Here is a 13476-nt window from a genome sequence, read left to right as displayed (position 1 = left end):
AGAATCCACATTTTGGGCATAAGGCCTTGAAACGCCAACTCTCCTGCTCCTCGGATGCTGTCTGACCTGCCGTGCTTTTCCAGCACCACACTCTCGACTCTTAACTGCCCTCTGGGCAATTATGGATGGGCAATAAATGCTGACCTAACCAATGATGCCTTCATCCTATGAATGAATTTTTTAAAAATTAAGAATGAAGAAAAAAAAAACCATGATCTCATTAATGGTGGAGCTGACTTGATTGGGTGAATGGCCTGCACCTTATGGTTTTAGATCTCTATGGTTTGTGGGGATTTGAATGGGGTCCATTTATGCTGCCCATTGCCAAGACATTAGAGTCAACTTTGGCTTCAAGTGATGGTGTAAAGAAGGCGATATTAGATTCAGTGCTTCTGATACATCTCTTATTGTCATTACCATTCGTATTGCATCAGTCATGTGCTTAAGATGTCCCAAAGTGTCATAGACTCATAGAGACATAGCATGGAGTCCAACCAGTCCATGCCGACCATAAGCTGGTCCCACCTGCCTGCACTTGGCCCATATCCCTCCAAACTTTTCCTATTTATGTATTTATCTAAGTATCTTTGAAATGTTGTAACTCTACCCACATCTGGAAGTTCATTCTAATTGTGAGCCAGTCTCTGTGTAAAACATTTGCCCCTCATGTCTTTTTAAAATCTCCGTCCCCTCACCTTAAAAATATGCCCCTAGTCTTGAAATCCTCCACCCAGGGAAAAGGCACCTGTGACTCACCTTATGTGTACCATTTGTTATAGACTAGGCCAGACCTCCTCAAAACTTTTCAAGACAGTATCCCAGACCCGAACTTTGCTAGTTGTTTTAAGCAGGTGTACAGTGAATGTTTCATGATGGATGCAGCTTGCCCAACCACTTAGTTTTAAACAAAGTAGAATTTATTTGCAAGATCACCGAAAGAGACACAAACCAAAGAGAAGAGAATATAAAACAACTTAACCTCTCCGAAAACCCAAGACTATCCCAACTTAATGACACGGTTCCAAATGCCTGCAACAAACCTCATAAACACCCCCTTGGCACAAAAGGTAAAATCAAACACAGGCTCTTACGTGAGAGAGAGATGGCAGAGAGATTCAGTATGGAACACCTCCTTCCATGGAGCTGTTTCCTTGACCAGCAACCTCAAAAAGCTAACTGCTTGCTAATACCAAACCAAAACAGAGAAAAACTGAGCTGGGAGAACTAGCCACTCCCCTTTCATTGTACAGGCGTATTTTCTTTTACTTGAAAGCATACTTAGCTAGTTACCCAGACTTTCCAGAATCACTGCTTTTATGACCTCTTTGAAAAAAAACCCCCAAGGACAGCATATCCTCGTTACACCCTCATGATTTTATAAATCTCTGTCAGGTCACCCCTCAACCTCCTGTGCTCCAGTAAAAAGTCCAGCCTTTCCAGTCTATTTTTATAACTCAAACCCTCCATTCCTGTCAACAACCTGGTAAATCTTTTCTGAATCCTCTCCAGCTTAATAATATCCTTCTTATAACAGAACTGGACACAACGCTCCAGAAGAGACCTCACTACCAATTCAGTGCTTTTCAGGTGCAGTCACAGCTGTAACCTGTCAAATGCAGAAGCCACACACTGTTCAATTCATTCATTTTATGAACATTGTTGGCAATGCCAGCTAGTATTGCTACCCAGTGCACCACGAAACCTCAGTTTTCATACCATCGCCAAGTCAAAATAAACCCCATTGAATTAATATAGTTCAACAGACAAGGAAGTTAATATGGGAGAACATGAGAACTGCAGATGCTGGAGATCATAGTCAAAAAATGTGGCGCTGGAAAAGCACAGCTGGTCAGACAGCATCCGAGGAGCAGGAGAGTCGACGTTTCGGGCATAAACCCTTCAAATTCCAATGCAAGCTCTGTGCAGATTGTGGTCGCCTTATCTGAGGATGTTCTGACGATGGAGAGAGTGCAATGAAGGTTTTCCAGACTGATCCCTGGGATGGCAGCACTGATGTATGAAGTGGAAGTGGATCGGTTCAGACTGTATCCACTGGACTTTAGAGGAATGAGGGTTATCTCGAGAAAACCTACAAAATTCTCACAAGACTAGACAGAATAAATGCAGGAAGGATTTTCCTGATGACTTGGGTGTCTCGAACCAGGCGTCACAGGGTACAGGGGAGTAGGCCATTTAAGATTGCAATGAGGAGGAATTTTTTCACCCAGAGAGTGGGGAGCTGTGGAATTCACAACCCCTGGAAGCAGTTGAAGGAGTCAAGAAAAGGTTAGAGATAGTTCTTAAGGGATTAAAGGATCAAAGAGAAAGTAGGAACAGGGGACTGAGTTGGATGATCTGCCGTTATCTTATGGAATGGCAGAGCAGGCTTTAAATGCAGAATAAGCTACTCCTCTTCCTATTTTGGATACTTCTATGTCTGTTTTTAAAGGTGTTCCTCTGATTTATAAGGAGGTCCTGCTTGAGGAACCAAATTCCAAATGCCAATGTTTCAAGGTAACAAAATTCAGCCCCTAGATGTTAATTTATTCTCAACATTTGCAAACTGAGCCAATTGATGGACAATAAATCATTTCCCTAATCCTCGCCTTGTCTCTCTCTCTCCTTTTTTAGCCATGACGTGGAGATGCTTGGTGTTGTACCAGGGTGGAAAGGGTCAAAACTCAAACCACACCAGGTTATAGTCCAATGGGTTTATTTGAAATTGCAAGCTTTTAGAAGTTCTGTTCCTTCCTCAGGCCATGCGATTTTATATAAACCCATTGGACTATAATCTGGTGTCACTTCATTTTTGATCTCCTTTTTAGGGTATTGCAGCGGCTCCTTTGTTCATTTTCTTCTCTTGCAGTCAGACAGTTGCAGTTTTAATTCCCAATCCAAGGACAGGCACTCTAACGCACGGCTGACAGGATGCTGAGCTGTCAGAGGGGGCCAACTTTTGGTTGCAAGTTTGAACTGAGGTTCCAACTGTCCTCCCGGGCTCAAATTGTAAGATCTTCCAATTGCCTGAGCCAATACTGACCCCTCATCAGTAAAGGGCATTACTTATCACATTGCTGCTTGGGAGAGCTTAGTGTGTACAAATTGGCTGTTGCATTTGCTACGGGAGAACAGAATTGTTTCACCGGCTGTGGAATGCTTTTGAACATCCTGTGGTTTTGAACGGCTGGATAGAAATGCAAGCCTTCTCTTTCTTGTTAACATCCACCCCCTTGACCAAGTTCTCATTCACCTGCTGACTCCACCTTCAGTGGCTTGGTATCCAATATTGTTTGGTAGCATTGCTGTGAACCACTTTGAGATGTTTTGTTTCGCTATAAGAGCTCGGATGGTATTCCTTTACTGACATTGCCAGTGAAAATGAATCCTCTCTGAATCTTTATTTGATCACAGAATGACTATGATTCAGATGGAAGCCATTCAGCCCATCATGACTGGACCAGCTCCATTATTAATGCCAACCTTTTCCCCAAATCCCTGCACCCCATTACTATCCAAACAAAAAACTGTCTAGTGCCCTCTTCAATGCCCCAATTGAACCTGGCATCAGGCAGATGAAGGGCTTTTGCCCGAAACGTCGATTTTGCCTGTCCTCGGATGCTGCCTGAATTGCTGTGCTCTTCCAGCACCACTGATCCAGAATCTGGTTTCCAGCATCTGCAGTCATTGTTTTTACCATCAGGCAGTGCCTTCCAGACCCTCACTACTCACTGTGTGAGAACGCTTTTTCTCTCATCACCCTTGCTCCATTTACATATCACTTTAAATCTGTGCTCTTTTATTTTTGTATCCTTTACAAGTGGAAACAATTCATGCTGTCTACTCAGTCCATCCCACTCATGGTTTTGAAAATCTCTATCAGACCTCCTTTTCACTTCATCCTCTCTAGGGAGAACAATCCCAACTTGTTCAATTGATCTTCATAACTGAAATTTCGAGTCATAGCCCATAAACAGGCCTGCCAGTCCATCGAGTCTGCTCCAGTCAAAAACAACCATCTAAAATTATTCTCATCCTATTTTGGCCCATAGCTGTGTTTGCCTTGGCATTGCGAGTGCAGTGCTATGAGGATTTCTATCTCTACCAGCCCTTAAAGGCAGTGGGTTCCAGATTCTCATTACCCTTACATTCCCCTGTAAACCTCCTGCCCCTTACCTTAAATCTATGTCCCTTAGTCATTGAGGCCTCCAGCAAGGGGAAAGCTTCCTCCTGTCTGCCCTATCTAACCCCCTCATCATCTTAAACATCTCAATCGTGTCTCCCCTCTGCTCCAAGACAATCAAACCCAATCTGTCCAATATCCCCTTGTAACTGAAACTCTCCAGTCCTGACAAATCTCCCTCTCGATAATGAGGTCTCTAGAATGGGGATTCTCCACCTGGGGCCTAACCAACATTTTATACAGTTCCAGCACAACCTTCCTGCTCTTAAACTCTGTGCCTTGGCTAATAAAGGCAGGAATTCCATGTGCCTTCTTAACCACTTTATCAACCTATCCTGCTGCCTTAAGGGACCACTGATCCAAAGTATTTCCCAGGGTCCCAAAGTTCATCATGCATTCCTTTACTTTGTTTGTATTATTCAAGTGCACCATTTCACACTCACCCAGATGAAATTGAATAGATGAGCCCATCTAACCAGCCTGTCTACTATGCTCCTGTAGTCTAAGGCTATCCTGCTCGCTATTTAGACCCTACCAATTTTTGTATCATCTGTGAACTTACTGATGAACCTTGCTACAGTCAAATCTACATTGAATCCCTATAGTGTGGAAACAGGCCCTTCAGCACAGCATGTCCACACCAACCCTCCAAAGAGCAGCCCACCCAGACTGATTCCCCTAATCACTCTACATTTATCCCTGACTAATGCACCTAACCTACACATCCCTCAACACTATGGTCAATTTAACACAGCCAATCCACCTAACCTGCACATCTTTGGTTTGTGGGAAGAAACCAGAGCACCAAAGAAATGTGCAAACCCCACACAGACAGTCGCCCGAGGCTAGAATTAAACCTGGGTCCTTGGTGCTGCGAGGCAGCAGTGCTAACCACTGAGCCACTGCGCCGTATATAAGCCACAAACAGCAAGGGCCCCAAGCCTCAGCCCTGTGGATCTCACTGGCCACAGGCTTTTACTTTCACGACCAGTCTGCCATGTGGAATCTTATCAATAACCTTACTGAAGTCCAAGTAGACCAAATCTCTGCATCTAATCACTTCTTCAAAACATTCCTTCAAGTTGATCTCACATTATCTCTCTTTAGCAAATCCATGCTGACCTTGATTAACCCCTGCCTTGGAAGAGCAGATTAATCCTGTCTCTCAGAATTTCTTTCACAAGTGTCTCCATCACTGAGGTTACACTGACCAGCCTGTAATTTCCTGGTATATGTCTACCTCCCTTCTAAAATAACGATACCACTTTGGCTAACCTGTAGTCCTCTGGCACCTCTCCCGTGATGTGCAGGAGCCAGTGTGGGACACGGGTGGACAAGGTCAGAAATCACATTGCACCAGGTTATAGTCCAACAGGTTTGTTTTAAATCACAAGCATTCGGAGCGCTGCTCCTTCTTCAGATGTCAGCCTATTCAGCCTTTCCCTTAAGCTCAAATCTTCCAACCCCTGGCAAATCCTTGTAAACTTTTTCTGAGCCCTTTCAAGTTGAAAAGCATCTTTCCTACAGCAGGGAGACCAGAACTGAAGGCAGTGTTCCAAAAGTGGCCGAACCAATGTCCTGTCCAATATGCAATCTTTGGTTGGGAGCTGGGAACACTCGAATTGGCATAATAAAGGAAGAGGATGTGGAAAGGATTTTTGAGAATTCCTTCAGGTACTTCAATTTGACTGGTAAAGCTGATGCTTTTTTTTAGAAAAGCAAATTTAATTGGATGGTTATTTAAATAGAAATGGCGTGGAAGGGTGTTGGGTGAAGGCGCTAGACAATCACGCTCATTTGGATAGCCAGTGCAGGCACGATGGGCTGAATGGTCTCCATCTTGTGCTGTAACACTTCCATGATTCTGTGACCACAAGATGGGGAGTCTAATGAGAGGAAAAGGGGAGAAATTGGTCCCAGTTGCAGAAGAATTGAGAACGTTGGTTCAACAACATTAGCAGGTAAATGGGATCAGTGCAATTTGTTGGTTGGCACAGATCCGGTGGGCCGAAAGGCCTGTTTCTGTGCTCTATGACTCTGACAATAACTTGTGGAAAAAAACCCATTGATGCCCCAGATGGTTAGGATCTGGAACGGACTGCCTGGGAGTGAAACAGAGGTCAATTCAATTAAGAATTTGAACATTAACTCAGAGAACTACAGGGAAAAAGCGAGGGACTGAGACTAGCTGGAGTTGCTCTTCTAGAGACTTCTGGAGATTATTTTGTGAATCGCTGCCATTATTTACAATCTGTGTGTGTGTTCGGCATTCCTCTAACACTGCCCTGATTTATTGTGCCCAGACTGGCACCTTCAACCGCCAGCGTTTCACCCTTGCCTCATACAGTCCTCTCCCTCCAGACACTCAGAGTTTCTTTCTACCCAAGCACTCTAGAGATTACTCAACTCTGGATATTTGTCATCCTCTAAGTAAATTGACTGTGTTAAAATGCCACCCTACCTACGCACTGAAAGTCTAGTAAATTTTAATTTATTTCCTATTCTCTAGCCGTAGTAAATAAAGGGCAGTGGGGTAAATCTAGACTTGGTGTGGTAACAGCTTTGCTTAACATTTCTTGCCGTTTTGATTTTTGTTCACTTCGATTGAGTTAAATGTAAGAGGGGATATGATAAGGGGCTAGAGGTTGATTGCCACCCATTTTGTACACAATTGTATCAAAGACAAATCTACCCCAGTATTTTATAAACTGTAATCTCAATTGGCCCAAATCTTCTGAAACATTTCTTTGCATTTAGAAAGAAGACTTTACTGCGTTATCTCGCTGGTCTTATTATTTTCATTTTAAATGTATGACATTCCTTATAACATCCATATTATATTAATTCAAATTCAGAAATCACATCTGCCAATTAATAATTTGCGTTATCTGTAAATTTAAATTAGGAATTTAATCTAACCTGGATTGAAATTTGCATTGTTCAAATGCAACTCAATTTTAAATTCAGTGTGAATTTAAATTGTGTGATTTGAAATTTATTGTGTGTCACATGAATTTCAACTGACTTGTATTTCAATTTTCTCTGAATTTGAGTGATTTGAAATTTATTGTACGTAACACAAATTTAAATTGACTTGAAATGCAATTTTCTGTGAATTTAAATTGTTAGAAATTAAGACCAGAAGAGATCGGAGCAGAATTCTGCCATTCGGCCCATCGAGTCTGCTCCTCCATTTGATTACGGCTGATGTGTTTCTCAACCTCATTCTCCTGCCTTCTCAAGGAGATTAAACTGTATATTTGTCATGCTTAACACAAATCTATTTCGGTAAAGTTATTTTTTGAAGGGGTTTGTGAAGCATAAAATATTCCTTGAATTTATATTTTGAGATGTGTAGTATTTTGTGGAAGCACTCAGATGTCTTTCCTCTCTGAATGTTTTCAAAGTCAGGTTTAGACTACTGAGAGATGTTGAACTAGATCACTGAGTCTTATTCTGCTTTTTACTGTTTGGGCTATTTCTCAATAAACCTATTTAACTCAACCACTGTGACTTGTAACTTGTAATTTCTCCAAGTCTTCCACGTTTCAAGCATTTTTAACATTTCTTTATCATCCTCATGGTTGAAATGCCTTGTCCTATTTATCTTTGGAACATCCTCCACTCCTACAAAGCTGCAAAACCCCTCATTACTCCAACTTCAATCTCCTACATGTTCCCATTTCTCCTTTTATGCAGCTAGTTCATGACTGCACCTTCAACAAGCAATATCCCAAACTTTGGAAGTGCTGCCCTAAAGTCCTCTGCCCCTCCAGCTCCCTCTCCATTACAAGACCCTCCTTGCAAATGCTCCTCAATCAAGAATTTGATCACCCTTCCTTCTAGAAAGTATTTTTCTGCGCCTGTCCATCTATTGTTCTCATAGCGCTGTTAAAATTCACCATAGTCCCAGAGACTGTGAGGCTGCTTTCTCATGCGGGAGAGAGAGAGAGAAACAGCTGAGAGTTGGTTTAACCTGAGGGTCACTATGCTGCAGACGAGGGGTGAGATTGAGAAGATGAGATCTTTATGAAAACCTGAGCAGGTGTGGGAAGCTCTTGTAAGGTGTTTGGGACAATTTTAACACCAAATGCGCTCAGTAACTGCAAACTGTTTCTCAGACAAAGCCAGAGGATTTGAATTGGGAATTTGAATCTGGTTAATAAAACTGGAATTCAGAGCTTGTCCTGGTGATAGTGGTTATGAATCAATGATGGTTATAAAAATCCATCTGGCTAATTTAAAGTCCTTTAGTGAAGGAAATCTTCTGTCCTTACATGGTCTGGCCTACATGTGACATGAATGTGATTGATAATTAACTTGCCTCTGAACTGGTCTGAGCAAGTCACTCAGTTCAGGGGTAACGGGAGAAAGGCAACAAATACTGATCTTGCCAGCGACACCCCATCTCATGAAAGAATAAAGAGAATTGGTCCTCGTATTTTTTGATCTGAAAAGTTGGTTTTGATCGCAACTCTTCAAATAATGTTAAAAGGGAAACAATAAAAAGTTATTTACATCAAGAATTTTCAAAATGTTATATCACTTCAAAGGTTTATGAATTTATTCAAATAAAACAAGGTTAACAAAGTAACAGAAAATACAGTTTGACATTTATGCTATTGTAATTATTTAATGAAATCTTAAAATTCTTCATATTTGCTTAGCTTTTTAATAAAAACAAGATTCCTAGTTTTGTTAATTTGTTCTTGTTAACATTGAATTATTATACCTCAATTTATTCTATGATTTCCTTCACTCAATCAATTTACTCTTGGAGTTTGGTGGCTTATTATGTGGGCGAAATGTATGAGAGTTATTTATTCAGACAGAGCTGAAACATCAAACAGTAGAAAACTTCTCAAAACTTGCTAAGTAGAACTAAGAGAATAATGAGAAATTCCTCATTACACTGCAAAGGAAGACACTTTGAGAGGAAGACATTTAAACTCCCAAGCTCATTCATTTTACGGAAAGGAATTTATGAGTGTCATGCAAATGAATTTCAATAAGGCAACTCTTATTCATTTAACATTGAGGTCTGCTCTGTGGCATAGGAATAGAGGAGTCATTGTTTTTACCCATTCAGCTATCAGTTAGATCCTGACTGACATTCCCACTGTTTGAAAGCTCCTGCTCTCCACTAAGAACCTCGCCTGTTTTGGAATCCTGCTGCTCCTTGCTAGGGTTAGGTGCCCTCTCAATTCAACTAGAAAACTCAACAGGTCTATCGCAGGTGCATCGCGATGCAAGAAAGCGGGAATATCCTTTTACCTGCCCAGCATGTAAACGCAACCATCAGCGGAAGTGACCACTTGAAGGGATGCATGGTTAATAGAAGGTTTCCTTCTCTTCCAGAGCAATCTGTCAAGTTCGAAGGTGCTTGTCTTCAGACACCGAGACACTGAGAGTGATCAGTTTCAGTATTCGCAAAAGATCTCTTTGTGGTCAGTCATTTCCTTTCCAGGAGAAAAAAAAAATCAGTTGAAAACTAAACAAAAAAATGGATATTGTACTCTATGTTAAAATCCGTTGAGAGCAATTATCTGAATTATTTTGAACAGGGATGTAGGAAAAAGGTGCATTAGACAAAAGTGAGGGCTGCAGATGCTGGAAACCAGAGTTTAGATCAGAGTGCTGCTGGAAAAGCACAGCAGCATTTAAAATCCGTTGAGAGCAATTATCTGAATTATTTTGAACAGGGATGTAGGAGAAAGGTGCATTAGACAAAGTGAGGGCTGCAGATGCTGGAAACCAGAGTTTAGATCAGAGTGCTGCTGGAAAAGCACAGCAGCATCCGAGGAGCAGGAAAATCGACATTTTGGGCAAAAGCCCTTCATTCTTGATTTTCCTGCTCCTCAGATGCTGCCTGACCTGCTGTGCTTTTCCAACACCACCCTGACCTAAACAGAGAAAGGTGCATTGTCAATGTACACAAGCATATAATTACTGATCTGCACGATGATTATTCTTTCTTGGACCTTAAAGTAGATATAGAGAGGTTGTTTCCCCTTTTGAGAGAATCTAGGACCAGAGGGCATCAGAATAAGGGTTCATCCATTTTTTAGATTAGAATCAGTCTGAACATTATGGCACAGACAGCAGCACAGAGCGGTGCTAATACCCAATACATTAGCTGGGCTGACACCAATTGTTAAAGTTCACTTGAGAATGTAACTTTTAAAAAAAAGTTTTGCAATTTACATATGAAAGAAGTGTAACTAACATGGTCATTCTAACAGATGAGAGACTTAACAAGGTATTTTTCAATATATAATTTCAGTTACATCACACTGTAAACTTTTTCTATAAATTCTGTGTCTTACAATCTTATACTCCACAACCACCTGATGAAGGAGCAGCACTCCGAAAGCTAGTGCTTCCAAGTAAAACTGTTGGACTATAACCTGGTGTTGTGTGATTTTTAACTTCGTCCATTGAAGACAAAGATGAGGAGGAATTTTGTCTCTCAGAACATAGTAAACCTGTGGAATTCCTTACCCCAGAGGGTTGTTAAGGCTGGTTCATAAAACGTAGTTGAGGCTGAGATAGATTTTTAATCAGGAAGAGAATTGAGAATTATGGAAGTAAAGACAAGAAAGTGGACCAGCCATGATCACATTGAATGACAGAGCACTGTTAATGGGCTGAATGGAGAAAGTGAGGACTGCAGATGCTGGAGATCAGTGTCGAGAGTGTGGTGCTGGAAAAGCACAGCAGGTCAGGCAACATCTGATGAAGGGCTTATGCCCGAAACATCGATTCTCCTGCTCCTCAGATGCTGCCTGACCTGCTGTGCTTTTCCAGCACCACACTCTCGACTCTGATGGGCTGAATGGTCAATTTCTGTTACTGTGTCTTATGGTTTTATTACAGGGGGACAATTCTGACCTGCTTTTATTGTAGAAGGTTAATTTATTAGGATTAATATTTGTTTGATCATATTCAAGGATAGTTAGAATGTATAAAAATACTTTGCTTATTTCTGTCTGGATTATCTTGGTGGATCATTCTAATGTGTGCATCTATTAGTGGTTTTCTTTTGCAGGCACACAGAGTTCCATTCAGGGGATGCATTGGAGGAGTGAAGTGCCCATGCTGGTCCGTAGGTGGAGGGGATTGAGGGTGGAGGCAAGTGGTGATGGGGTGGAGGGTGGGGTTGTTGGTTGAGATCAGGAGCAGGGGTAGGTCAGGAACGTCAACAGAAGGCCAACCTGGGGCTGAATATTCCTAATCCCTGCACAATGCGGCCAGTGGCAGGGTGATTGAGAAAATATGGTGGATCAGAAAAAGAAGAAGTTCGATTTTGAAAGGAGGCTTTGAACAGCGAGATGAGGAGCTCGCTGGGGAGAGGTGACAGACCTATTAACGTGCCATCCTTCCCTAATCTCACCTCATTTGTGTGAAGCCGGGAAGAAGGGCATTTCCTGACAGGGAGGTCAGAGTGGGTAGCTGGCTGCACCAGCCCATCCATAGAGATTGGCATCAGACATGCACCAGCCTTACCCCATCAACATGGCGTAGCTGCAACTCAATGGATGGAGAATACCATTCCCACTTTCAATGCTGCACTTTGTGTACCTATGCCTAGAATTGTCCTGCTGCTGCCAGGGAGAAGCCCACCTCATCGATTGGACCAGGCTACATCTCAGGGCTCCTCACTTGTTCTTGTAGTGCTGCACCTACTCGGATTCTCACAGCATTTCTACCTTGACCTGTCTTACCTTCTTTGCTGCCTCATTCTACCTCGCTTTTAAAGCTAGGGTAGATAATTTTTTTGAAAAATAAAGGAATTGAAGGATATGGTGAAAACACAGGTAAGTGAAGATCAACCATGATCTTATTGAGTGACAGAGCAGGCTCGATGGGCCGGATGGCCTACTCCTATTCCTAGTTCTTATGCAATGTTCTTATTCATAACTAAAAGGCTCAGTGTAGCAAACAAAAACAGAAATTGCTGGATACACTCAGCAGGTGTGGAGGGAGAAGCAGGGTTAACGTTTAGACTCCAGTGTCTGAGCTTCTCGGAACGTCAGAGCACCCAATTCCAACTGATGTGAGCTGGGTGCAGTAATTACTCACTGACAGTAAATTTGATCAAAAGGCAAAGCGGTTGTTTCCGTTCCCAGAAGCAAATGCCACTTTTTGTGTGTTTGGTCTTTCTCACTTTTGGTGTTGTCAAATGAAAATGAATGTTTTCAGTCAGTAAAGGTTCCAGAATGTGATTAACCAACTGTTTGTTAGGCTTTCCAGCATGTGATGCTTCCATATCGAACTAGGAGAAGATGCCTGCCTGCGCTGGGTTTTGGGAGAAGAGTAGCACTTGTTTAGACACAGTCTGAACATGGTGTGGTGCTAAGGATGGGTGTTCTTTGTTATTTGATTCCGGTAGGGACAGTATCATTAAGGAAGGTGGTGGCCTAGTGGTGTTAGCACTAAGCTGAGTAAGTGTTCTGGAGATCCTGGGTTCAATTCCCACTGTGGCTGAATTTGAGTTCAATAAAAGTCTGGATTCAGAGTTTAATAATGGCCATTGTCAGGGAGTAATGAGCCTCATTGAACAGCCCACTCACTTCAATGGGAAATGAATGCTGGCCTAACCATGCATGAATAAATAGTTGTTTTTATTCATCCTTCGGATAAAGTTATCACTGGCTGTGCCAGCATTTATAGACCATAGAACATGGAACAATACAGCACAGAACAGGCCTTTCGGCCCACGATGTTGGACCGAACATTTGTCCAAGCTTAACCACCTATCCATGTACCTATCCAATTGCCGCTTAAAGGTCACCAATGATTCTGACTCTGCCACTCCCACAGGCAGCGCATTCCATGCCCCCACCATTCTCTGGTAAAGAACCTACCCCCATACCTTCCACCCTTCACCTTAAATTTATGTCCCCTTGTAACACTCTGTTGTACCCGTGGAAAAAGTCTCTGATTGTCTACTCTATCTATTCCACTGATCATCTTATAAACCTCTATCAAGTCACCCCTCATCCTTCGCCGTTCCAATGAGAAAAGGCCTAGCACTCTCAACCTATCCTCGTACGACCTATTCTCCATTCCAGGCAACATCCTGGTAAATCTTCTCTGCAACATCTCCAAAGCTTCCACATCTTTCCTAAAATGAAGCGATCAGAACTGGACACAGTACTCCAAATGTGGCCTTACCAAGGTCCTATACAGCTGCAACATCACCTCACGAATCTTGAATTCAATCCCTCTGCTAATGAACGCTAATAAACCATAGGCCTTCTTACAAGCTCTACCCACCTGAGTGGCAACTTTCA

General features: G+C 42.2%; 1 protein-coding gene across 3 annotated transcripts in view; it reads right to left on the bottom strand.

Moving 5' to 3' along the window:
- Positions 1 to 13476, bottom strand: part of LOC122550930 (T-cell-specific surface glycoprotein CD28-like) — a 41130-nt gene that overhangs the window by 14478 nt on the left and 13176 nt on the right. Inside the window, exon 2 of one of the 3 annotated variants that reach the window (XM_043692412.1) lies at positions 9455 to 9639. In XM_043692412.1, coding sequence (XP_043548347.1) covers positions 9455 to 9509 — 55 coding nt within the window. In that variant the 5' untranslated portion in view covers positions 9510 to 9639. Of the gene's footprint in view, positions 1 to 9454; positions 9798 to 13476 lie in introns of those variants that run through there. The other 2 variants (XM_043692413.1, XM_043692411.1) reach the window with 2 other exon arrangements.

Source organism: Chiloscyllium plagiosum, chromosome 6, assembly GCF_004010195.1.
Source record: "Chiloscyllium plagiosum isolate BGI_BamShark_2017 chromosome 6, ASM401019v2, whole genome shotgun sequence".
NCBI classification, from domain to species: Eukaryota; Metazoa; Chordata; class Chondrichthyes; order Orectolobiformes; family Hemiscylliidae; genus Chiloscyllium; species Chiloscyllium plagiosum.
The sequence above is the reverse complement of the archived record's forward strand: the minus strand, read 5'-3'. Positions and strand labels throughout refer to the sequence as shown.